The sequence below is a fragment of the Pleurodeles waltl genome, chromosome 4_2, assembly GCF_031143425.1.
Source record: "Pleurodeles waltl isolate 20211129_DDA chromosome 4_2, aPleWal1.hap1.20221129, whole genome shotgun sequence".
Classification (NCBI taxonomy): Eukaryota; Metazoa; Chordata; class Amphibia; order Caudata; family Salamandridae; genus Pleurodeles; species Pleurodeles waltl.
In genome coordinates, this window is record NC_090443.1 from 682,512,860 (window position 1) to 682,540,597 (window position 27,738).

Genomic DNA, 27,738 nt, shown 5'->3' on the forward strand with positions numbered 1-27,738 from the left:
TAAGAAACCTTTCCAACTATTAGACCACTCAAATTAAGACAATCCAAAATATGGCAGCTATTTTAGATCTGGGCTATAATCCATGACAGTCCCAAGAACCCAGCCTGAGGATGTTTGGATGCCTTGGGGATCCTTCAGAGTGTCATGTCCAAAAACCCCCACAGTAAGATTATACAATGTACCACTAGTAGAGCACACCTCTCTTTTTTTTAACCCCTGCCTGATTCGCATTGCCAGTGCTCGATGGACATAATTTTCCTTTGTGATTCAGTGTTACGGCATAAAGCTAGTTTTTAATGTATCAAGGACTGATGTTTTTATTATTTGTATGCTAAGCAATACTTCATTATACATGAATGAATATTGATTCCATGATTTCTATATACGTACAGTGCCAGTTTTATGGTGGTACGACCGGTGCCATTGCACTAGGTGCCAAGGTCAAGGTTGGGCCCTCTGCATGGCAAGCTGAAGTGAGATAAGAGCAGCCTGCAGAGATCCTTGTGTATTGTGTATATTGCAAGGACATGATAACTCTGTTAATGCACATAAAGGAAAGATCAGCAATGTGTCTCATCTCAGTTTTGACTTGTGATATAGTAGCATAGAGGGCCGGCTTTAGCACTGGTGGCACCCTGTGCGACAACCTTTTTTAGCACCTCCCCCCTCTCATGACCTCCACTTCGGATTCTTCACTACCTCCAGACAATAGTGTCCTCATCTTTCCATAGCACCTCTCTCACATACCTTTCATTTGTTTTAATGCTCTGGTGAAGGCTGGATTTACTAATCCACTCACCTAGCCACATAAAATAAAGATCTGTTCTTTGCAGCAGGCATATTAACCCTCCGCGCTACTTTATAGCGAGTCAAAACTGACTCCAGACAAAAGATCTGTCTCTCTAACATTAACATTAATCACAAGAATTATCTTGCCATTTTTATTGTTGCCCTACAGCTAGTGCACGTGGAACTCTGCTTCAAGTGCTTTTAAATTATAGGTTATTGCTAAGCACAGCGCCCCCTCCCCTAAGGTCAGTGTCCAGGGCAACCACACCAGTCGCACCTTCCTAAAGCCAGCCCTGATAGAGGGTAAATGTTTCTCCTGCAAAGCACAATATATGACATGCAGATCACAGATTAGTATGTTGATAGCTCAGTGGGTTATTGCTTTTGTGAGAGAGAGATTTTTGTTACTTGGAGTTCATAAGGAACAACCCTTATAATAAAGCACATTCAGCTATGGACTGGCATCAGTGTGCTGCATGCAAATTGAAAGGCATAGGTTTAGAGCCTTATTGTTTTTCTCCTCAATCATTCGTTATTCAGAGACTTATTTTGAGTAGCAATACAATTTTATTAGTATGAAACCCCAATCACTGTGTTATGTTCATGGGGTGCATTTATGAACACTTTGCACCTGATTTACATCACAAATGTGATGCAAACCTGGTGTAAATTTTTATTTTGAGTCTTACTTTCTAGTGCAAATCCTGAATTCCATTGGGCTGTAGACGTAAAGTAACATGAAGAAGCACTTTGCAAAACTTTACAACGAGGAGGGATACCATGGGTGGTAAATGAGCATCCCATGCTCTCACCCATGGATTTTAATGCTAATCCCTATCTACTAACTTTGATAGATTGGGATTGGCATAGAAAAAATGACTCCTATGGACGGGTATAAAGTTGTGAAAAGATTTATTATCTTCAAGCCTTTCACCTTTGCATGTGTGCTGCACCAAGCAGCACACAAAGAGTTAAAGTGTTAAACTTTGTCAAAGCATAGAATTTTGTACAAAAAAGGTAACCTTACAGGAAAAAAAACTAAGCTTGACATCAAGCAAACACCCTTACACTATGGTGCAAGGGTGTGTGTATTGACACAAAGAAGTCTAAGATAGGCCAGTACTAGCGGAAAGAGAAACCGCACCATATCTCATTAGCTATGGTTCTTTTGTGCTTTCTCCTTTCCACACAGTGCAGCACAGCAACTCTGGTTACTGCACACCGTAAAAACTTAATCTGCCCCTTCATTTCTCCAGGACTAAGCACTTTTAACATATAGGGCCTGATTACAACTTTGGAGGACGGTGTTAAACCGTCCCAAAAGTGACGGATATACCACCTACCGTATTACGAGTTCCATAGGATATAATGGACTCGTAATACGGTAGGTGGTATATCCGCCACTTTTGGGACGGTTTAACACCGTCCTCCAAAGTTGTAATCAGGCCCATAATGCCTACCAATCAGTGCTTAATTTGTGCCAGAGGTTTCCAGTGCTTGCCACCAGCACTTAATTGTCAACACAGCCATTTATGACAGTCTGTCACATGATGGCGCTGTTTGTGTAATTTAAGGATGAGCACAACAACAGCTTGTTATTATTTCAGTATGCATTAAAATGACTAATACTTGCTGCCTAAGCAATTCTTTAAGCTTTGGGGGCCTGGAATAACCTGAATTGTCACTCTACTCTTGTAGGATTGTAATAGTTAGTAGTTGTGTTGGTACTTTCATTGGAAGAGACGGCTGGGGCAATGGTTGCTGAAAGCTGCAGTGGCCTCCTGACAAGAGCCCTGACACTTTTTTACAAATTAAGTACTGCTACCAGCATGGGATTCTTACACCTTGTAGGCCTCATTGTCTTAAGTAACATTTCCTATGCACTGATTTATACACGTACATTGGCTCGTTGTCTCTGTATAATATGTTTGTGATATAAATTGCTCTGACAGTCTATATCGAGATGAGTAGTGCTATAAAAGAAATGCATGTGAAATAGAGGCAAAGGAGAGATTAGGGGCACCAAAAACGGTGGCTGCGAGGTAATCAGTGAAGAAGGATGTCTTGGGGACACCAACAAAGATTGTTACACCGGGCAACAGCAATGCGAAAACCAGCCCTGCATACATACACAATGTAACTCCTCTTAAAGTCTTCTACTGTGGGTTGTTTCTGTCTAAAAGACCCCACCCCAACAATGAGCATGTACAGTTGTGCTCTGTAGAAATCTGCCCACTTGTGTTGTTTGTTTTCGTATTGTGAGAAGTGGGAGATAATGATATATGGGTGTATCTGGCCAGGATCTCTCTCTTAGGGCTTGCTGGGCACATCCAATGGAGATGTATGCCAGCCATTCCATCTAAAACAGTGAGATAACTCCAGTGTCCTACTGGAATATTATTGTTTTTAATGTTGTGTTCAGAGCTCCTATTATATTTAATCTTGTTGACTTTCTTTAAGGGGGAGCAGGGAGACCGAGGCCCTCCTGGGGAGGATGGTGAAAAAGGCGAAACCGGAATTCCAGGAATTGCAGGGCCTATTGGTGAATCTGGCAGAATGGGTCCAGTTGTAAGTATTCAAGGTCTTGTATTTATGAAAAAAAAATATCTTTTTGAGAAAGGGCATCCTCAGAAAATATGACATAGCCATTGCTTGCTGGGAAGAAAATTATGTTGAACCTTTTTTGGCTGTGTGATATGCATTTTAGTTATTGTGATAATAAATTACTCTTTTGTAACTTTTACCTTGTCCAGTTAATTTGAGAATCTCTACTTTTACTGTATTGGTGTTGCGGATTGGGTTCACAATCCTTCTCTTGAAGTGTTGTACCTTGAATCCGAGGTGCAGCTTAGGAAGTACTATGGAGGGGGGGAAGGGGGAGCTTCAGATTTCCCAACAGTCACGCTGGCATATGATGTCAAAATACATTATTCCACAAGCAGGGCCCATTAGGGGGATAAAGGGGCAGTGGAATGAGAGACCAATGCGGATTGGAAGGGGTACTAAGTGATAGATAGTTGATTATTGGATGGGAGTAATAGTCTGAAACTGAATTCAGATAAAACCGAGGTCATTTTATTTGGCCCCATCTGTCCGTCTGGTCCTTGGTCTGCTGGACCTCCGATATGGGTTCCCTTCCCACCCCTGTGAAAAAGGCACCCAATTAGGCTTTATTATCAATGATAAGCTCAGCTATCAGGACCAAGCCAATGCTACAGCCTCTTCTGTATTTCTAATTCTCAAATTGCTGAATAAAATCTTTCCTTACATCCCTTCTCACCTACGTAAGACGCTGGTCACTAGATTAAACTTGGCCAGATTGGATTACTGCAACAGTCTCTATCTAAATGCTCACCAATATACTCATACATTCAAAGCCCTCTGCAGTACCTCTAAGGCCCTCCATGGTATGGGCCTGGAGTTTTTACAGCTGGACTTGCTTTGTACTCACCAGGACGATCGCTCAGCTCCATAAACGCTAAACTCATTGTCGTCCCTAAGTTCAAGCGGGCCACGTGGGGAGGCCGGAGTTTCTTTCTTGGGCTGCCAAAGCTTGGAACGCACTGCCTCTGGATATCAAAAATGTTTGTAATATATCACAGTTTCACAAGCAACTAAAGACCTGGCTATTTAGATCTGCCTAAAATACTCCTTCACTTACTCTGTTTTTCAGCTTAGCGCCAAGACGCATCTGGGTATTTGCTGCGCTCTAGAAAACCTTTAACCGAACATAACTTAAAAAACACAATATTTTGCAAAATACCCAACACTTTTTAAGACTTTCAAAGCAGAGAGTGAGAGACTGTGTGCATTTATGTTGGTTATTATGTAAAACATTCCTTGTGAAATCCAACAGACAACTCACCATACCCAACTGAAAGCTCCTCTACCAAACTATTTGTCAGAATATACATATATTGGGTGGGTATAACACCCCAAACAGCCCGGTCATACACCCCTGCCGAAGCTACACCCCTGCTTGAAGCTCTTTTTACAAAGTAAACTTGCTTGAGGCAGAAGCTTGCAAGATCTTTCTGCAGGTCACAAAAATATGCTTTGTACTTGTACATTTCTGAAACATTTGTACTTAATTCACAGTCTTTGTTGCTTCATTGCACTTCCTACTCAACCACCTGACTATTTCTCACTGTTTTTGTTTTTATCTGAAGGGCCCTGAAGGAAAACCAGGCAATCCAGGTCAGCGTGGTCGCCCAGGAAAAAAGGTAACTATTAGCTACAATATTATCTCAGGTTTTTCTTCTATCTCAGATTTGAATGACTTAACTAGCAATTTGAGTGCACTTGGCAGTAGACGTTGCAGTATGGAACAAGTGCAAGACATCCCCTTGAACATCTATGGTTGGTTTAATCAAGGAAACATTGATGCTTGTTATTTTCAGGAAATAAACATTCATTACCCCTGGCAGTACTAATCCTGCCTCTCTTTGTCTACTTTCCGAGGCAGGGTACCTTTTGTATTCTTTTCATTGTCCTAACAACATGAAAATGTCATTTTTCCTCATGCATTGTTCAAACCTTTTTGAACACCATCTCCTCAATGCACCCGTGATATCTTTACTTTTCTGTCTTAATAGTTGGACATTTCCTATGCCCGTCCCCCACCCCCAAAGAACATAACCTTGTCAACGTCAAAATGTTTCTTCAAGGTGAAAATGTGGATTGCAAATCACTCAAAATATCTCCTCTTATCAACCAAAAAACTCACATCTTTTTAGGTCATCCAGTTCCTTTGCATGCATAACTATACCTCAAACATCCTACTGTTTTTGGTTCATCACCAATCACTATTTAACCTACTCTATTTGCTTGATTTCCACACATTGACCTCCACTCTTACCTGGCGTTCAAAGATTGTTGTCCATCTTCCCATAGCTCTTAAACTCCTATCCTCTACCTTTTGATTTCCATGGATATATTTTTTTTTCTCATGGAATGGGCCACTACTTACTGTACATCTTAGAAACCTCTGTGGGCTTGAGCTTTTTTGTATTTAACGTTAGGGCCCAAATTTGGTTAAAAATAAATTAAAAAAAGATAAGTAACTGCAGAAGAACATTCAAGCACTAAAATGTTAACTTGGATACAGATGCACAAGCATGCTTCCTTGGGGTGTTATCCATCATTGTTTGCCACTCCTCTTCCTCTATTCTCCTCCACAAACAACATGCTATCTAGCATTGTCTTGCCGAAGGTCACACTCTTCGTAACAGACTTCTTCAATTCATTTCTAAATATTCTTTTGTCTAATTGTTGTTTCCTTATCCTCTCAACGGCTTGGCTTTTAGTAGAGCTGACTTTGTGTCAAAAGTGCTATTCTTCGTCCTTTTCCAGCATGAGCACAAGACATTTATCCTTGTGCTTTCCCTACACAAATTATGTTCTTATATCACAGTTTCTCACACATGTTTTAAAGCTTATTGATAAGCAAAGTCTAAAATATTTGCCAAATACATTGCTTTCACATACCTGGAGTTTGTTTCCATGTGTTTTAACAGGTCATCATAAACTGGTATAAAGCCCAGTGTGAAGGTTATGGATCTTATTTGAGTTTTTCAATTGTGTACCACAAGGGCCTGAGCTATGCTGACACCACCATAAACCCGGCAGGAAAGAATTTAGAGCTGGAGTCACGGAAACAAATGCAAATTATGACATTCATAACTATTGACTATACATTATAGTAATTCACACTCATTTTGTTAAATTATAAAGTTTGTGGTTATGCGTGTCTAGAAGACATGCATAATGGAGAAATCTGATTAATTCCTATTTTCCTAACCCCACATGTGAACAAAGTGCATTTATCAGAGTGCACATGCATTTGATAAGGCACAAAAAAGATCCTAATTATCTTTTAATTTTTTCACTTAAAATTACTTTTTACCAGTGCTTAATCTGAGCCGGTGGTTGCAGGTGGGGCCCACCAGCACTTATTTTGGGGGAAGGCACTTATTGTTCCTCATTAGACTTTGATTTAGAGCAAGAGAGCAACATACAATTGGGACAGAAGGCAGAATAGAAACATAGAAAAAAACATGACAAATGGAGAATGCAGGAATGACAAAGAACCAACAGGAGTGAAATTAAGAGGCACGGAGTGTTTGGGGTGAATTAAAAGGGAATGAGGTGGAATCAAGGCTACATAGCCTTGGTAATCAACACTCCAACATTCAACAGCTCAGCTGTGGGCTTCTGAGCAAAATGTAGGAACCCGGCACTTATTCTTTTACAAATTGAGCACTGCATTTCACTAATATGCTTTTACATCCTACTCACATATGGAACCTGGTGTAATTAGTGCAGTGTAATACCCCTTCATACCTAATATACCCTCATTATTGAGACATACTTGTGCTAATATTTTACAAATGTTTTGTAAATATGTATTTCGCTAGGACTGAATGAGTGTTTGCCATATTTATTTACATTTTCACTAACCGCTCCACAGACTGGCTTCTGGGAATGCCTACTGGTGCAACACAAGAATAAATCTTGTAGTTTAGGCATCAGTGAGTACACCACATATTTGTGCATTGCCTTAATGTATGTTAGTTTCATGTGCTGTAAATCAGGTGTAAGCTATGTATGGGTAAATTAAAACATTTACCACATAGATAGGAAAACACTTTGTAAACCTGTCCATGAAAGATGATAGTGCATTATTTACTTTGTTTGGTCTACTGTAGGTTATGCTTTTTATGTTATAATGCTTCTGGTGCACATCTGTTTACAACTTTGCAACAATACCAAAACAGGGAGAAAAAGGACAGATGGGATTTATCGGGGAGATTGGTGCAATGGGTGACCATGGTCCACTTGGAGAATTTGGGCCTAAAGGATCAAGAGGAACACGAGGCCTAGTGGTGAGCATTCTTCTTTTGTAGATTTGTATATTATATGTCATGTACAAGTACACCTCATGCACATGTACATTGTTTCTTTTACAAGCGTGCAAGTCAAAGCATGATTAGACATCATTTTTGTGACTATTTATGCAATACTTTACCAATTTATCAACAGCTATTTATTATTTTGTGTGTTGAATAGTGCTGCTCTCACTTTCAATCAAGTTTCAATTAGTAGTTAATAAATGGAAATTTAAAATGTGGTCTTAATTTATGGAGTATTTGAATTTATTTCATTTAGATATTTGCTGTCATTTGGACAGTGGAGGTACACTGCTTTACATAAATCACTTGTATTCAGTACGAGCATCTGGTAAATTGTCTGTTGTTCATACAACATCAAAGTGTGTGGCACATTGCACAATAGGTGTGCTACTGCTTCAGCAGTCAATCAATGCATCTCATTCTATCTTAGAGAAATGAAAACTCCACTAATGTATTACTTTTTAAATAGCAAAGTTTTGAATGTTGGAATGTGGAAAACCTATCCTTTATAAAGCAAAGCAAACACTGTAAATGTTAAGAGTGATGATAGTCATGAATCACATTATAGTTGATACTTGAAAACAAATAAGATACTTTGCCCTTTTACATTAGGTGACAGCACAGATGCTGATATTCTATCAGTTGGAGGACAGAGATCAGATACTGTGAAAAGACACAAAAGCTGAGGAGGGCATAAAGTAACTACTAAGGATCAATTAAAGCTGATATGGAGAAGTATAAGTGTTGGTTTTGGAGACAATTTAAGAGTTTGAATTCAATTGAGGGATAAGATGCAGAGAGTGGTAGGCAATTTAAAAGCTCACTGCTTAAGACAGCTGAAATATTTAGCGAGAAAACACAATTGCATTTGTGAGGGGGGTAATTCTGGTATCAATTTAAGAGTTTAAAAATGATTGAAGAGAGAAGGGAACTCATATAATAATGATTTCAAGGCAGCAAAAACAATGTTTGGGTCATCTGTAAATTAGTATGGAGAAACAGAGAAGATTGAGAAAGATAAACTATGAACTGATATTGGGATGTGAAATACACACTGACCATTAAACAAAGAGGATATTGCGACACATATATAAATCCAGGAATCATACCTTCACCTTGTACACACTAACAGCTTTGATTGCAATGCACTACTATTACAGTAAAAGCAAAGATTCAAGATATCACAGTACACGTACATTCAAATACAATAGAGTAGGAATAAAACCTTTAGAGTTTTCTCAAACTCCCTATATAAGAAATATATTACATAATCTCTATCAGTCAATCAATCAATCAAAGATTTGTAAAGCGCTGTAAATAACACATTAGAGTCTCAAGGTGTTGGAGTTGCTAGATGCTTTATGGTGATCTGATCATTCAAACTGCCAGTTCTTGAGTCCTTTCCTGAATTGTAGGAGTGGAGGGACATTCATGAGGTGTAGGGAACCGGCAGGTGAAAGAAGGAGCGACCTCCGCTGTTGACTTGGTGGATCTGGGGATTGTCTGCAAGGAAGAGGGAGGCAGATCATAGGTGTCTGGTCTGTTGGTGGAGGGTCATTCATTTGTTGATGTATGCTGGTCCTTCATTGTGCAGGGTCTTATGTGCATGGGTCAGCATTATGAACCGGCATCTGTTCTGTACTGGGAGCCAGTGTAGTTTCTTGAGGTGGGGTGTGATGTGTGTTCATATGGGGAGTACAGTAATCTGCAAACTTTTACATGAAATTAAGAAACTTGTTTTTAGACAACTTTGGTTGCACAGCAGCATGTGACACAAATCAGTAGTGAACTGTCAAGAAAAGGAACACATTAAAGAGCATTTGACCCTGATATCAGGTAGACTTGGTGTAATGAGCATGGAGGAATCCAATTCTTTTCATGATAAGCAACAATGGAGACAGCCACCATGTATTTTCTCTAAAATCAATAACCAGCCAGTTAGAGGTACAGATATTGTATTCGGTGTACAATTGTATCAAGCATGTGTCTGTTGTAATACTATAACATATCAGTAAGGCATTTCTTTAGGCAGGGAATTAGGGTGAGTAGAGTATGATTGTGGCTTCCTCATGGCTCAAATTCTAACCTAGCAAGGAGTGAAAGAGAGATTTGGGGAATTCTCAGCACCGTATGCTACCCATAGTCCGTTTTAAATATTCAACTTTCATTATATATTGTTTTTAATATCTTGCTGGCAATACCAGACTACACCAAAGATTACACAACTAAATAAAACAAGAGGTTACCCAAAATGTAATTTAGCTGTAAAACAAATTAAATAAATAGATTGTGGTCTATCATCAGTTAAAAAGATATCTAGCAAATTTGTAAATACCTATAAAAGAGATAACATTGCGAAATGGACACAGTCACAGCAGTGATGGGTGGAGTGTGGAGGAAACCTGCATTACTTTCACCAGTTGCTGAGTGCTGTGGGCACACCTCTTCCTCCACAATACAACCCAGAGGTTAAATGTATGCACAAATTAATAATATAAACCATATCTTAATATATTCAGTGCACTTCAAAATACTGAATGAAGCTAGGTCAGGTAGCCATGGAGGAATCATACAGAGCTGTAAATAATGAACTGGCTCCAAATCTTAAGGTTTTTATTGTAGCAATCAGAGATGGGGATCGTAGTGGGGGAGGCAGGGGGCATTGACCTTTTCCATTACAATGGCTGACCCTATGTTTTGCCGCCAACAATCAATATTTGGGGGGAAAATTTTTTGTAGGCCATTTCTGCCCGACACCAGGGATTTTTTTAAATATATATATACAATACTTGCGCATAAGGGGAGCTGCCCCTTGGGCAAGGGCCGCTCCCCCGGGGGACAAAATATTTTTAGGCCTTTGCAGATCAGCCTATTATAATTAGGCCTTCTCTGCCCCCAGGCAGGGCAGAAACCCCTAGATACCAGGGATATATATATTTTTTGTTGTTTACTTATGTTTTTATGTATGGGGAACGAACCCTTAGGCAAGGGTTGCTTCCCTGGGGGGGGGGAATTGTATTTAGGCCATTTCTGCCCCTCTTGGGGCAATTCGGCCTATTTTTATTAAGCCAATCTGTCCCCAAGGGGGGCAGAAACCACTAGACACTAGGGATTTTTTTTTATACACTGTTGCATAAGCGAAACGCCCCCTTGGGCAAGGGCCCCTCCCCAGGGGGGCAAAATATTTTTAGGCCTTTTCTGCCCGCCCGGGGTGCAAATCGGCCTATAATAATTAGGCCGATCTGCCCCCGGGGGGGGGGGGGGCAGAAACCCCTGGTCACCAAGGATGTATATTTTTTTTATTTACTTTATATTTTTTTTTGTATGGGGAGCGACTCCTTAGGCAAGGGTCGCTCCCCTGTGGGGAAAATTGTATTTAGGCCATTTCTGCCCCTGTTGGGGCAGATCGGCCTATTTTTGGAAGGCCCATCTGCCCCCAAGGGGGGAAAGAAAGCCCACCAGAGACCAGGGAAGATATTTTTTCCAAAATAAGAGGGTGGGGGGTATGGCCATACCCCCACCCCAAATAAATGGGGCAAAGTTCTACTGCCCACAAGTGGGCAGATGGGGCAATTACCCCCGATCCACACCCCGGGGGACAAAAAGTCTACTAGATACCAGGGAATTAAAAATAAAAATAGTGTGGTGGTGGCTACTAACCAGTATGGGCATGGTTATTGTCCCACCCCAACTGAAGGGGGTAACAGTCTTTCAGCTCTCCCCTTGCACACTAAAACATCTTATCCCACGGCAAGCAAGAGGACATTTGATTATTTTGTGTTTTGGTTTTACATTTGAGCCATGAGAGCTTGGCTAACTCTCAAAATCATCCCACTTGGAATGGTGAGGGTTGCACTTTTTGGACTTTGGGACGCTGCCATGTAGAAAAATCCACAAGGCCTAGACATATTTGAAAACTAATCATCTGGGTGAGTCCAGGGTGGTGTGATTCACATGCACCCCACACTATTTTCTTACCCACAATGCCCTGCAAACCTCCAACTTTGCTGGAAATCACACATATTTCACACATTTTTGTGATGGAACCTTTCGGAATCTACAGGAATCCACAAAATTCCTTTCCTCCAGCATTGCCTCATCTATACCGATAAAAATTCTGCCGCACTTGTCAGCCTAATTTTTTTTTTTTTCAAACTGCCCTTTGTGACCCGCTTTTGTTCCCCCTCAATTTTGACATGTTTTTGGTTCTTCCTCGTCAGAGACACTTGGCCCACCTAAACAAGTGAGGTATCATTTTTACCAGGAGACTGAGGGGAATGTTGGATGGTAGGGAATTTGTCCCGGTGCGGTGATCCCACACAAAAATAGGGGGAAAATGTGATTTTTTAAAGCTAAATTTGAGGTTTTCTGAGGATTCTGGGTAGAAAACATTGGGGGAACCACACAAGTCACACCTCTCTGGATTCCCTTGGGTTTCTAGTTTTCAGAAATGTTTGGGTTTGGGAGGTTTCCCTATATGGCTGCTGAGCCCAGGACCAAAAACGCAGGTCCCCCCGCAAAAACAGGTAGTTTAGTATTTGATCATTTTGATTTCCTTTCGCAGGCACTAGGCCTACCCACACAAGTGAGGTACCAATTTCATTGGGAGACTTGGGGGAACGTTGGGTGGAAGGAAATGTGTGGCTTCTCTCGGATTCCAGAACTTTCTGTCACCAAAATGTGAGGAAGTGTTTTTTGGCCAGATTTTGAGGTTTGTAAAGGATTCTGGGTAACAGAACCGTGTGAGAGCCCCACAAGTAACCACACCTTGGATTCCCCTAGGTGTCTAGTTTTAAAAAAGGCACAGGTTTGGTAGATTTCCCTAGGTGCCGGCTGAGCTAGAGGCCAAAATCCACATCTTGGCACTTTGCAAAAAACAGCTCTGTTTTCTTTGGGAAAATAGGATGTGTCTGTGTTGTGTTTTGGGGCATTTCCTGTCACGGGCATTAGGCCTACCCACACAAGTGAGGTACCATTTTTATTGCGAGACTTGGGTGAATGCTGGGTGGAAGGAAATGTGTGACTCCTCTCAGATTCGAGAACTTTCTGTCTCCAAAATGTGAGGAAAACATGGTGGTTTTTTTGCCAAACTTTTAGGTTTGCAAAGGATTCTGGGTAACAGGACCTGTGAGAGCCCCACAAGTCACCCCCTCTTGGTTTCCCCTAGGTGTCTAGTTTTCACAAATGCACAGGTTTGGTAGGTTTCCCAAGGTGCCGGCTGAGCTAGAGGCTGAAATCCACAGATAGGCACTTTCCAAAAAACAGCTCTGTTTTCTTTGGGAAAATGTGATGTGTCCACGTTGTGTTTTGGGGCATTTCCTATCACAGGCACTAGGCCTACCCACACAAGTGAGGTACCATTTTTATCGGGAGACTAGGAGGAGCGGAATGCTGGGTGGAAGGAAAATTGTGGCTCCTCTCAGATTCCATAACTTTCTGTCACCAAATTGTGAGGAATCCCCTAGGTGTCTAGTTTAAAAAAAATGCACAGGTTTGGTAGGTTTCCCTAGGTGCCGGCTGAGATGGAGGCCAAAATCCACAGCTTGGCACTTTGCAAAAAAGAGCTCTTTGTTTTTTTAGGAAAATGTGATGTGTCAGGTTGTGTTTTGGGGCATTTCCTGTCACGGGCGCCTAGCCTACCTACACAAGTGAGGTACCATTTTTATCAGAAGACTTGGGGGAATGTTGGGTGGAAGGAAATGCATGGCTCCTCTCAGATTCCAGAATCTTCTGTCACCAAAATGTGAGAAAAACGTGTTTTTTTAGCCAACTTTTTAGGTTTGCAAAGTGCAAAGGATTGTGGGTAACAGAACCTGGTGAGAGCCCCACAAGTCACCCCATCTTGGATTCCCCTAGGTGTCTAGTTTTCAAAAATGCGCAGGTTTGGTAGGTTTCCCTAGGTGTTGAAAAAAGGATGCAAATTTGGCGTCAGTAGCTTATGTGGACAAAAAGTTATGAGGGCCTAAACATGAACTGCCCCAAATAGCCAAAAAAAAGGCCTAGCACCTGAGGGGGTAAAGGCCTGGCAGCAAAGGGATTAAAGTGACAGGACCTAACTTTACATATCCAAGATAAAAAAAGATTGCTTGTAGCGACCATTCAAATGTCTTGAAAGTTTCTTTGCTGCATTGGATGCAGAGGTAAAACATTATACATTTTTGCCTTTACAACAATAACCTAACCTGTAGTCAATATGAGACAGTGTATTAATGGGTGGTACGTGTGTATCTCTAACTCTATTTCCCACTGAAAATAACATAGTTAAAATTCAGCTAGCGCTATAAGTGGATGAGGAGTCATATTCTGATTGGACTGGCAGAGGCCTAAAATCATTTGAATCTTAGCAGTAAGATACTAGTACAACATTAACTTTCTCCTACCAAGATGTATGAGACTTTCAGTAACACAGTGAGCAAGTGTTTTAGAGTTTTAAGAATCGAGTGTAGAAATTAAGTGAATCTATAATTGGTCCATAGTTTAATTGTCATTTCAATAGATAAGTTAAAGCGTGAGTAATTATGTGCATGGACATATGTTACTTAATATGCTGAGGGCACACTATCATGTGTCAGAAAAGTAAAATTATCAATTTGGTCTCCACATGGTACTGTATGATTATTATTTTTTTATTGTAGGCTGTTGTCCAATTGCTTTCTTTTCCAAAGCTTGGTTCTATTCCACACTGCTGCATCTGAGTGCTGAAATAGCGCTGACATCATAAACATAAGTTATGTTGACATCAGTGATGCCATTCGTGATAATAATGATGCGAAATACTACATCTTGAGTGATGTTATTGATGATGCAATTTGTAAGAGCTGTGTTAGAGAATGGGCTTGTGGTTCTAAAGCATCTGTTCTTGGTGTTTGACCCCGTGGTCACAGGTTTGAATCCCGGGTCCCCTCAGCCTTTCCTTCTTTAGTAGAGACAATAAGAAGAGTTGAGTTGGGTGACAATAAGCATTTATTTTATGTCAATAGTACCAAGAGACCTGGTACAATGAGCATGCCCTCTACTGACGCGCCAGTCTGATGTCATGAGCAATACAGGGCGTTGTTTGGAATTAAGGTTGCTATAGTTCCTTAATAGCTGATTTTCAAATGTCTATAGTTTGGGGTGCTTGATACTACATTGCTTCAACTTTTTAAGCCGGTTGCTTCTTACAGAACCTTATCAAAACCTTAGCCAGTGGTTTGTGAGTCAATTTCAAATGTTTGGTGATAATACACCAAGCACTCTCCCCTAAAGAGCATTTTATTTTTGCCAGCTAAATATTTTCAGGTTATTGTGTGGCAAAGAGACATCATTTAGAAAATGATATAACCCCATCAACCAATCACAAGCAGCTATGTTTTCGTTAGGCAGGGCATCCCACTGTTTTCAAACAATAAACAATATTAAACTTAATTAAAATTATTCATATTAAAATAAAAGACAGATGTTATTTTTTTAATCTTTTTATGACAATTTTTTTCTTTAAAGTTACAAGACAATTATGCTCTTTTTGAATGCAAAGATGTGAAGCCATGGCTAAAATAGTACAGATTGTGATACGTGTGGGTGTACATAAAATTAAATATTTTCCTATTTTAGGAAAAATTGCTGCTGTTTGTATTTATATATGTTAACTAACATATGCATAGAGCACAGGGAAAACGTGCAGTCTTAAACGTGTCACCCAATGGAGTGATGAGATATTAGAAATTGAAAACTGTAAAGAAGTTAATCCCCGAGACACTATCATCCAGGCTAAAAACATGAAATTGCATTAAACATAATTTCACTGTTGTAATTTTTCTATTTTGAAGACACCTTGATATTATTAGACAAGTATGCACGTTTTTATCAAAGGGAATGTGTGCATTAAATATGAAATTGCAGGCAAATTTACAAATCTCAATGTGCAGGTTACTTTTAATGTATTCTTTTAATGACACAAGTGAACACATGGCACGATTTTAAGTTTTCTGAATGTGTGTTTTTTTAATTCAATAGGGACATATAGGACTGATGGGGCCTGAGGGAGAACCTGGAATTCGAGGATACGGGGTGAGCTATGCCATTAATCCTTTCGATTTATACATCTTTTTCTTAATTCAATTGATATGGTTTTTTACCATGTGCTGTACTTTTCCATCTGCGAGTATGACTCGCTAAAACAACATAACAATTCAAAAACAATGATAGCTGAAAATTTAGGCATCTGTATTCTGGAACAATACTGGCCTCCCATTTCTGGCAATATTGACAGTGTAATTCTTCAAAGTCAAAATAAAACTCTCACATGTAAGTAAGTCCTTAAGCAATATTAGAAACGTAATGTCTACATTTAACGAGAGCCAATTCCAGCAGAATATTTTAACATAATTGAGTTATGAACAGAAAGGCTTAAAGTTAAGCTTAAATTGTAAATCAAAATTGTTTAAATTGTAGTCTAAAGATACACATAGGCAAAAAAGCAACTGTGGGTGCTCCGGAATGTATCTTCCTGTTTCTCAGGGAGACTGGTTGTATTTGGGGCCCTCATTATGACCCTGGGAATCCGAAGACCACCAGAGCCACGATGGCGATCTCTCTGCCGACGGGCGGGCCGTGAAGACCGCTACATTACGAGTGTGACGGTTTGGCCTCTGCCAAACTGCCACATCTCCGCTGATACCGCCAGGGGGGGTAGGACAGCCAGCCAGAAAACAGCACCTCTGGGCCAGGTGTCCACTGAAGACCGCTGGCGGTATAATGAGTCGGCTTTGTGCCAGGGTTTCCACAGGGGTAGCACCTCCATGAAAACACTGGTGGAAAGGCTGCCAGCGACAGGAAATTCCTTTCCTGTCGCCGGCTGACGACTCCCCTTCCATGACAGCTCCCCCCCACCTCCCTTTCCATAACAGCACCACCTCCCTCCACCCCCTTCCGTGACAGCACCATCCTCCTTCCACACTCCCCTCCATGACAGCACCCCTACCCACCCCCTTTCATGACCGCACCCCCTGCCCCCAACTTCCATGACAGCAACCCCCTCACCACCTTCCCCGCATACACACACACACCCACACGCACCCCGCATACACGCATTCACCAACACTTACATACACTCAATCACCAACACTTACATAAGTGAATTAATCAACACTTACATACACTCATTCACCAACACTTACATATAATAATTCATCAACACTTACATACATTGGATGATCAACACGCATACATACACTCATTCACCAACATGCATACATACACTCATTCACTCACCCCAACAGACACGCATTAACACAAACATTCCAACACGCACTCACTTCAACAATCACACGCATTCAAACACGCACACACACACACACATACACACTTACATTCACACATGCAGACATACACCAACTCACACACGCACACGCAACACCCCCCTCCTCTGTCGGACGATTGACTTACCTTGTCTAGCGAGGAGGTTGTCCACCAGGGAACGTGACCCGGTGCTTCCACTGCTTGTAATACGGTGGGCGGAGTCCTTTTGGCATGGTTGTGACGGCTGTGGAACCACCTCTGCGCCGCCGACCGCCAGCATGGCTGCTGAAGGATTTCCGCCCAAATTGTGGCGGAAATCCTTCAGTACTCCTAATCTGGAGGTCGGAAGACCTTCAGCACTGGTGGACTTCTTGCGCCCGCGGCCTCGGCAGTCTGTGTGAAAGACTGCCAAAGTCGTAATGAGGGCCTGAGTATCTAGAAATTAAGGTTGCACCTTTCACATCCTATAAGAAGCTCCCGCAAAGGAAAGTGCACTATCAATTTGGGATATTGACTTAGGACTCAGTATTTCTGAATGTGTGTTTATCAATCACTTTGCTAGTGTTGCTTACCTCATAGCACAGCTATTTAGCTGTCATTTTAACGAGTTATCCAATGCAACATCTTGCAAAATCTGTAAAGCTTTCTATGGGACTCTGTGCATTTGGCAGTGGGTGCCCTGAAAACCATTCATGAAAGTCATGTGCATGAAGAATCACTGTGGCCTTCAAATACTGATGCCCAAAACCAAATCAAATCAATCAATATGCCCAACACTTTGTGAAATTGAAAACACTGCAGTGAGCAACCTGAAATTGCAAAAAGGAGCCTCAACTGCTTCCATTGGAACTACTGGTGAAGAGGGTTCATATGATTAAAGTAAGATAGATGTCTTGGCACCATATCACTTGCATTCTCTACAATCGGAAGCATCCTTACTAGTGAGATTAGGAAAAATGTGTTCATAATGTTCCTCTAATCTAAACTTGTTGAAATAAAGACATAAATGAAGAAGGCTGCCTGGTCCGTGCCTTATCCTTTCCTTTCAGTGGTGATCCAGCACCCTCAGCTTCTCTGTATCAGCCCTTCGAGTAGGACTTGGGCCCTTTCTGACCTGCAACATCACTTCTGTCTCTCTTTTCTCTGAATCTCTTTTTGCTATTTCTGTTCCTTACTTTGCTACTTCAGTCTTTCTTTTTAGCACTTCTGCCTCTCTTTGACATTTCTGCCTTTTCTTTTGCCACTTCTGTCACCATGCTACTGCTACTGCTCCTCAAAACAGCATCACTAGACCTCCTGACATTAACCAACTACAGGCTGATCTCCCTCGTCCCCTACGCAACCAAGGTCCTGGAGAAGCTCATCAACACCAAACTGGCCAAATTTCTCAACACAAAAGACAGTCTGGACTTGTCCCAATCTGGTTACAGACCCAACCACAGCACAGAGATGGGCCTCATTGCTGTCACTGAAGATATCTGCCTAATCATGGACAAAGGAGAGACAGCAACACGCATTCCACTAGATCTCTCTGCAGCGTATGAAACTAACTCCCCTCCCATCCTCACTCAATGCCTCCACCTGACTGGAATCCATGGCCCTGATCTTCCTTGGATCAACTCTTTCCTCTTAGGAGTCACCCAAATGGTGATCATAACCTGACTCATCTGACCCCCCCAACCTGATCTGCAGTGTTCCATAAGGCTCTTTCCTGAGCCCCACTCTTTCACACCTACATCACCCCCCTTGCCAGCATCATTCACTCAAATCGATTCAACATCATTTCTTATGCAAACTGACAGTCAGTTCATACTCTACCTATCAGAAGATACTGCTGTCACCCAAGCAGACTTCATCAGCAGCATGTCCTTGGTAGCAAACTGCATGAAAGAAACTGCCTCAAGCTCAACCGTGACCAAACTGGAGTGGTCCTCTTCAGCAAAGTCACCTGTCTCTGTTCTCTGGGCTTGTGGCCTGCTGAGTTAAGACCAGCACCCAACCCTCCAATCCTTCCAGAGACCTTGGTATTGTGATTGACAGCCAAATCTCCTTAACTAATCAAATCAACCTGATTGTCTACACCAGCTTCCACATCCTCATATAGCTTTGGAAAGTGTTGAAATGGCTCCCCTATGACACCCGTAAATCTGTCATGCAAGCCCTTGCCACCAGCAGGCTCACCTATGCCATCATCCTTTACGGTGGCATCACAGCTCAGCTCAGCAATAGGCTCCATGTTATAAAAAAGAAGCTGCTAGGCTCACTCTCAAACTCCAACATTGCACCCCATATCTAAAGACATCCACTGGCTCCCAGTCCACAAACTTTCCCCTCACAAACTCCTCGCACACACACCTACAAGGCACCTCACAGCCAACACCCAGCTTACCTCGACAGCTGCAATCAGTTCTACTTCCAAGCTGGACACCTCTGCTCTGCCAGCCTTCTCCTCACCCACATCTACAGAGCCAGAGACCGAACCTTCTCCTATCTCGGCCCCAAAGGCTGGAATGAACTCTTCCCCCAGATCGGAGACTCCACATCCGTCCTTGAAATCAAAGCAAAACTGAAGACCTGGCTCTTCTCTTAGGCTTCAGACAGGCCAGTACTCCCCACTTCACAGGTGCCAAGATACCCTCCCAGGTGATATTTGCACTAAACACATAACATAATATGAATGGGTGACTGAGCTGAGCTCACATTTGTGGGTGTGGACACTACAGTCACTGAAAAAAGGTGTAGTCTGTGATCTCATAATGCAGCCTTCATTGAAACATATCGTGACCTGCACACACAACCCACAGACCGAGACAGGACCTCTCTGCGCTTACATGGACTCAGCTTTGAGAAGCTGAATTTGTGGGTAAATTATGCATTCGGCCAATAAGGGAAGTTACCCGGCAAAGCAGTATTCAGAAATTTGCGGTACTCCTGCATGCAGTATTACCACATTCCCTGGGTTTCGTCAGGACATATTCTCTAGCTACAACATGGTGGGGTGTGTCTGTAGTAAATATCACAGAATTTGGAAATAATCTGCGGAAATCAGTGTGGAAACATCGGTTTCCCCATTGATTCCATATTCTAAGGGAGAATATAGTGATGCAATAAATCCTTTCCTTCAATTACTGATCCCTGCAAAATCAGTAATTCCAAATGCAAAATCAACAATGAAGCCCCTGCATAATTCATGATTCGGGCCTGTATGTCTTTTCATCTCATTATACTTTTTAGTGGTAAATACTAAAACAAGTGATGTATGGAATTTTGTATTCAGTTATTTATATTTTTAGGGTCACGCAGGTCAGCCAGGACCCCCTGGACCACCAGGACCCAAAGGGGAAAAGGTATGTAGAAGATTTGTTGTTATTGATTTAGAGTCATTAGAATAAAAACGTGACCCGATGCTCAATAATATGCTCTGTGAAACAATACAATAAGCAATCTAAGCCTGGATGAAAGGGTAACAATGTACAGCAAGCCATCATTACCATTTTTTGATGGATGCCTCATTAGCCTTACCCACTGCACTAACAAATTTAAATATAAGATAGCACTCAGTGTAGGGTATACATTAGATTTTACCGGCTGGGATGTTTCTATGTGTATTCATGTTCATGTACAATTCAAACATTTCATTACTAACTACCTAAGGACGTCTTGACTGGAAGAAACCCTACATTTCCCCTGCATGGCAGCATTATTTTTTTTATTTATTTTTTAATGCATAGTTAATAAGAACCAATACATCATTCTATTTAAAACAAAATATATACAGTCCAGGATGTCTACTATAAATTCTTAATGTGCATAAGGATAATATCATGGCAGCATTAACGGTGGGGCTTGGCCTCAAATAATCTGTGCTTTGCAGCGAGTTGTGCAGGGGCAGCATAGGCCGTAATTCAATAATTGAAAATGGGTAGTCATGCCCCAGGTTGGGTAATAAAAGTGGATCCCTCATACCACAAGCACCCCATTACAGACCCCTCACACCACAAGGTCCTCAGTGCCACTTCACCTCTTGCACTATTGATTACTACACTCACTTTTGTGGTTTGTTTTAGACTGAGCTGTTGGCTTCTGATGCATTCTAGAGTTTGCTGGGCAGTCGTGTCTGCTGTTTTTCTCCATTAAAGACAGTTTTCTATATTCACTATTACATTTTTCTAAACTTGGAACGTTAACTTGTCAGCAAGACCACTAATTTCTTAACGTTGTGATGCCCAGGGTAGAAAGTCTAAGGCCTTCGTTATGAGTGACACATTTTTTTCTGATAATTTTGTGGAAGGATCAGAATCACAAATTTAGCAGAATCCCTCATAATTTTCTGCAGGTGAACTTTGGCAAGTCAAACTTGCTGAAATGAACCAGGGAAGAACCTCCTGTAAATGGTGGTACATGTGGAGTTTGGGGCAGAAAGCACCAAAATCTGCATGGTATTCCTCATCTGGGTGGGGAAAACTTGTCCATCCCGGTGAATAATTTTTTGGGGACAATAAGTAAACCCCGCATGGGCCCCCCCATTTTGACAGCCTATGGAAGATAAAACTCCACCCTTGCGGCCAAACGTATCCTTTCTGTCTAACAACTTTTTACACAAAACCCCATTCCCTTATATCAGCAGTAGGACAGCTTGGAGATACCGAGTGCTGTATAGTAAAATCAATCAACCCTAAATGTTATGTGTATGCCGTTGCACATGAATATGTAATGCTTTATTATTGATTGCAACTTTCATTTAGGGCATAGTTACTCGCAAACATTTTATAGGGGGCCAAGAAGTTTGGCCAGTGTAGATGCCAGCAGGGTGGCAGGTGTTGTCCATGTAGAATTGCAACCCAGAGCACTCAGGCGGTGAATCTAATAACCGTCTCCTCTCGTAGTTCACTTTTTGTCTTGTCGCCAGGGTGGTGGGGCATTAATGAATGTTTCTAAAGTCATGTTTGCAAACTGTTCACTTTTGAAAAAATACTTCTCAACGCACTGATATAGAAAGGTGAAAGTCTTCTGCCTGTTAAGGAATATGCTTTCTCGGATTTTTGTGGAGACTTTCACATTTGTACAGGTTTGTTGCAAGATTTTCTTTACATCTTTTCTTTTACTTTAGCTAGCGTTTAAATAAACGCTGGTCCCTTTAGTTAACACCTTTCTGAATATTATTGCTCCTTCCAGTAAACAGCACTCCAGTGCTGCTGTTTACCAGGAGACCGAGTGTGAAGGTCAGGGGGGTCCCATGTGGCCGCGGCCCTATTGATTTAGGGGCTAGCTTACCGATCACTAAATTACAAAGATTTTCCAACTGAAAGTGTATCTTTAGCATTCAAACGTTTAATTATTATATATAATATTAGACCTATAAAATATTTGCAGCACAAAATGTGCACTAAATGGCTTTTGCAGTCTTTATTGTTTTAATTTTTTTTTTATTTTGCACATTCTTTATAAAATCACGCAAACCTTCACATTCAATGAATACTGAATTATTTTTCAGAAAATGTATTCACGGCGACAGCACATCATTTAAAATGTGCTTGTGCGACCCATTCTTTTTTTTTAAACAACACTTTATTCGTTTTATTATATGGAACATAGAAGTCGCCCACATCGCAGAATGTCCTGTGGTCGCACGCCCAGATTTCACCTACCAGGAAACTTTGATTTTGTCCCACCCCTTAAAGCCTTCAAGTAGTGCTACCTGGTGCAGCCATCTGCCAACCGACAGGGGAGTTTCCAGCATCACTTGCCCATCCCATCCTGCCTATCACAGGGCAGCTCTCCAGGTCAGGAAATCTACTCTAGTGATCGCTGTGAGCATGTGTTGGATTGGCATGCAGTAAAGCATACCCATAAGTTTATCAAAGCCAATCAGTGAAATCTCTACCCAAAAGGCAGGGTCTGCCAACCCCCCACACAGCCAGTAGTTCACCACTGCAGTACGTGCTGCCCAATAATAAAGACAGATTTCGGCCATTGCTAGACCCCTATCATATATGAATCAGACTCACTTATCAAAGGAAATCCTGGGAGGTTTATTGAGGAAATTTCCTAGCCGGTAGGTTATGGCAGTGGACCATTGGTTGGGGGTGGGGAAGGGTAATTTCTGGAAGAAATATGAGTCGTGGGAGGACCTTCATTTTGTGCAAGACCACCTGGCCCAACAATTTGAATGGCAGTTTAGTTCATCTGTCTAGATCAGTCTGGATCGTGCTGGTAATGGGACAAAGATTAAGGCTTCAGGCTAGGTCAGGCTCCTATGTTATCTGGATTCTTAAGTAACAGAAGCTTAGAAGCCAGATCGGCAGAGGAGGGTGCCAATTTCCCTCTTCTCAGTCTCCTCTAAGAGGGATCAGTAGTGACTTGGGTCAATTCACTGACAGTCCTCATGCCTCCCCGAATGTGTCAGAAATGGAAAGAAGGAGGATCAGCTTTCACTGGGCAAACCATAAACAATAGGATATCATCAGCGTAGAGGGCTATTCTACTCTCTAATGCAATCCCCCAATCAAACCCCCAAACTCGGGCATCACAACATATCCACAAAACCAGGAGCTCTATACCAGGGCAAAGAGAAGGGGAGTCAAAGGCAACCCTGTCTAGTGCCCAAAGAACTGGAAATCTAAGGGAGATCACACCCTTCACCTGCACCTTTGCTTGTGGCCTGGTGTACAGAGTACAGACACAGGCCCAGAATCTGGGTCCCAATCCCACTTTGTCCAGCACCTCGTAAAGAATGACACAGTCCAAGGAATCAAAGGCCTTTTCATAGTCAGGAAGCATCAGTTCTGTGGCAGAGTGTAGCTCCCTGAACCTGACCAGGGTGAGGTGAACCCTGCAAATGCAGTGTCTAGTGCTGTGGTGGAGGATCAAGCCACATTTGTGTGACTGGACCAGGCAGCCAAGCACACGAGACAGGTGTTTAGCCAGTAGTTTATTGTTCCATTTCACCTCTGAATTAAAGGGAGAGATGGGCTGGTAAGAAGCGCAGTGGCCCAAGGACTTGCCAGTTTTCAGCAGGACCACGATAGTGGCCAGTTCTATTTCCTGTGATAGTTTTCAATGGGAAACCTGTCTGGGCCCGGGGTTCTGCCCAGGTTCAGCTCCGTTAGGCCATTACAGCGTAGGGTCAAAGTAGGCAGAGGATTATTGTAATGAGTAAACTCCCTATCTCTCGTGGAGGCCGAGACCTCGCAGCATACAGGGGTTCATAGTACCTTGCAAACTTGGTGGCAACGGCAGGGCCTGCAGTGGCCCATGTGCCATCCGGAGCAGTGATATTGGATACTACATTCAATGGTAATTCTTTAGTGGACAGACAGTGCAGAAGCCTGCCCGACTTGTCTTCCCATTCATATAGTCTTCTGGCAGAAGCTTTGCAGCATCTATTGGCCTCACTTAGACATAATTGTTGCAAGTCAGCCCTCTCCACCACCAAATGGCGGTTCACGAGTTCTAACAGGTTGCCTCCACTGTGACTCTCAAGCTTTAAGATCAAAGCTCCAATTGTGCTATATGAGTCTGTGTCTTGTGGGCTTGAAACTCTAATGCAGGAGAAGGGGTTTCCTGGCATAACTGCCTTGCAAGCCTACCAGACAGTCCCCGGTGAGTCAACTGTTCCACGGTTAATATCAAGGAAAACCTCTAGGATCATCTCTAGGGCTTAAACAACAATTGGCTTGTCAGTCAGGAACCAGGCATTGAGATGCCTTGGTGCATGGTCCGATATTCCCCTAACCAGTATGCGGGATCCTCGCGTGCAGAGGAGGTTGTGACTGGCAGTAGGAAAAGGACTATATGGGAGAGGGAGCCATGGGCCCCTGAGGCATGTGTGCATTCATGTGCTGAAGGATTCCAGACATGCAAAGCATCACACAGTGCCAGACTTGAGGCCCAGCGGCTAGAGGCTAGACCCCAAGTTTCATGCCACCATCCTGAGTGAGTCCAAAGGACCTTGGATGTCATTTAAATTGCCTCCCATAATTAGCTTGCCGACTGGGAGAGATACAACTAAGTCTCTGAGTTATAGCAGTGTAGAGGTGGCGAGCCGTGGGGGACCAACCTATTCTTTTTTTTATATTATTATTATTATTATTATTATTATTATTATTATTAAAGCACATAAGCACTGAGTCATTTTGGTGACTCAGATAAAAACTGTTGCCCACAACCAAAGAAAACAAAAAGCAGAACCTGACTTACATCAAGCAGTGACTATAAATGGGAAGATGAAAAGGTTATAACAGTATTCTCGAAGGCTTCAAAGTTGAAGATGCCACATGGACCCTGAGGGGGATTGTTCCAGAAATTAAGGTCCAGCACATGGAAAGCACAGCCGCAATAGTGTGTCTGTTTAGACTGGGGTATGAGCAGAAGAGAGGAAGCACTTTACCAGACAATTCTTGTCCAAAGCTCTGTGGATTAACCAGAGTCCTTTAAGTGAAACTCTCCTCAGTCCCAGTGGGACCCAGTCCCAGTGTTGTTGGCAAGCCCCCGCTGCTGGTTTTGCTAAAGTGTGACCTACTTAATGCCAGGTCCCAGGTGAGATATGCCTTAGAGATTAACCTGTTGCTACAAAGCGACAACTGGGACATAATATTTATCACCGAAACTTGGACCTACACTGACTCGGCCATTTACTTGGGCTAGGCATGCCCCTCAGTTTTAAAATTCTTCACAGCCCCTGTATTAACAGAAAGGGAGGTGGAGGTCTGACAATATTCAAGGAGAGCCGGAACATTGCTACCCTTGTCCTCAATGAGCTATCTGGCCCTGAATTGCTGGGCTTCCCCCTTAAAACCGAGAAAGAGTGTATCACTTCTGGCATTCCTTGTTACCGTCCTCCGGGCCTTTCAGGTGCATACACACTACCCCTGATTGAGATTATTACTAATCTGGGCCTCACCCACTCGAGATTTCTAGTGTTAGGAGATTTTAACTGTTTGGCAGAAGAGGATCTTTCCTCCGTTTTCAAGGAACTACTCAGCTCTGTCATGCTGTAGGTCTGCAGCAACTAGTTCAGGGCCCTACACACCAGGCTGGTCACTCCATTTACCTAGTCTTTGCAACAGCTGGGCTAAGTGCCTTGGGAACTCTCGTTCCCCTCTGTTGGACCAATCATCTACTTGTTACCTTTTTTTCTTCATAGTGGCGACCCCAGCCCTCCTAAGACTGCATTGGCCTCTACTGTATTGGCAGAGCCTGACACAAATTCAATAAACCATTAAACGCCAAGCATTTTAACATGCTGAATGTAGACAACCCAGATAGCACAGTGGATGGGAATTATACTGCTTATGTGAATAGCATTGTGGACACTCTGGAAGTAGTAATCCAAGAAAAGAGATTACAAATCCCTTGCAGACACTCTGCTCCTTGGTATAACACATCTTTGAAACACCTTAAACAATCATGTAAGAAACTTGAAAGGGGGCGGCACCAATTTTATAAAGAAGAAGATAAAATGGTCTTAAAAATTGCAATACAGGAATACAAAAAAGAAATTGGAAAGGACAAATCAAGCTATTATAGCAGTGCCATCCTAGTTACGCCTAGTAAGGCAAAAAAGGTATTTCATATTGTGCGTAACATCTTCAATCTGGAGTGCGTGAGCCAAGCAGTAACCCCCTCACTGGAGCTCTGTGATAAATTCTCTTCCCTTTTTGAGGACATGATCTGTAAGATGTTGGAGTCTATCAGTGTCCCTCATTCTCCAACTGACCCTATGCCTGAGGTCGATTTCCTGAGTAGTTAGGATAAACCTCAGCTCAAGACTAAGTTGGATCTTTTGAACCTCTTACGGAGGATCTTGTTTTCGCCATTGCAGTGTCTATCTCTTTCAGGTCCCCTCTTGACCCTTTACCTCGCAGGGCCTGAAAAGAACTAGCGGATAAACTTTTTCCACCGCTAATGCAATTCTGCAATCAGTCTCTTGAGCTGTGCATTGTTCCATCAGCCTGAAAGAAGCCAATGGTGACCCCCTTACTAAAAAAACATTCTTTGGATCCAGGGGACCTGAGTAACTATAGGCGGTTTTCTCTCTTGACATTTTCAGTTAAAATCCTGGAAGGTTTTCTCTGCCAGATATTGTATCAAATTTTGGAGGACAACTTTCGCCTCGAAGGAGAGCAGTTGGCTTTAGGCCGAACCATGCCACTGAATCAGCCTTTACTCATGGTACTAGATGAATTTAGAATGCGACCGATGGAGGCCAATCTTTTGCCCTGGTCCTCAAAACTTGGCTCCTCACCTGATCCCCTCTGTTCTTCGACGACCACTCACTTACTGCCCCCCGCACCTTGAGACCCCTAGTGGGTGACTAGCCACGCTTTACAAGTATACTGATTGATTGATTGGTCCTTTTAGATCTCTCAGCCGCATTCGATACTGTGAATCATAGCAAGCTCTTTGGTCTGCTTGCTTCATCCAGAGTATGTGACACTGCACACAAATGGATCAGCTCCTATCAGAATGCTCTCAGGCAGTTGCTCTTTCTGCTCACAGCTCAGATTTTAAGAACCTGGATCACGGAGTTCCGCAAGGCTCAGCTCTGAGTCCAGACCTAATTAATATCTATCTCAGGCCTCTGATCATTCTTATTAAATCCTACTATTTCAGCGTGGTCAACTATGCAGATGACACACAGTTAATTCTGTCCTTCAATAATGGCCAATTTGCGTCTGTTGCTGCCTTTGATAATTGTATGAACAGTGTCATCAGTTGGTTCAAACTCAATTCCCTTCAATTTAACCGGGACAAAACA

At 42.3% G+C, this 27,738-nt stretch overlaps 1 protein-coding gene and 1 long non-coding RNA gene across 2 annotated transcripts in view; one reads left to right on the top strand and one right to left on the bottom strand.

Annotated features, from left to right (window-relative positions):
- Positions 1-27,738, top strand: part of COL24A1 (collagen type XXIV alpha 1 chain) — a 713,151-nt gene that overhangs the window by 568,709 nt on the left and 116,704 nt on the right. Inside the window, exons 37-41 of the mRNA XM_069232264.1 lie at positions 3,250-3,357; positions 4,959-5,012; positions 7,566-7,673; positions 15,696-15,749; positions 20,273-20,326. Coding sequence (XP_069088365.1) covers positions 3,250-3,357; positions 4,959-5,012; positions 7,566-7,673; positions 15,696-15,749; positions 20,273-20,326 — 378 coding nt within the window. The remainder of the gene's footprint in view (positions 1-3,249; positions 3,358-4,958; positions 5,013-7,565; positions 7,674-15,695; positions 15,750-20,272; positions 20,327-27,738) is intronic.
- LOC138293185 (uncharacterized) overlaps positions 1-27,738 on the bottom strand; it is a 270,652-nt gene that overhangs the window by 238,778 nt on the left and 4,136 nt on the right. The window lies entirely within an intron of this gene.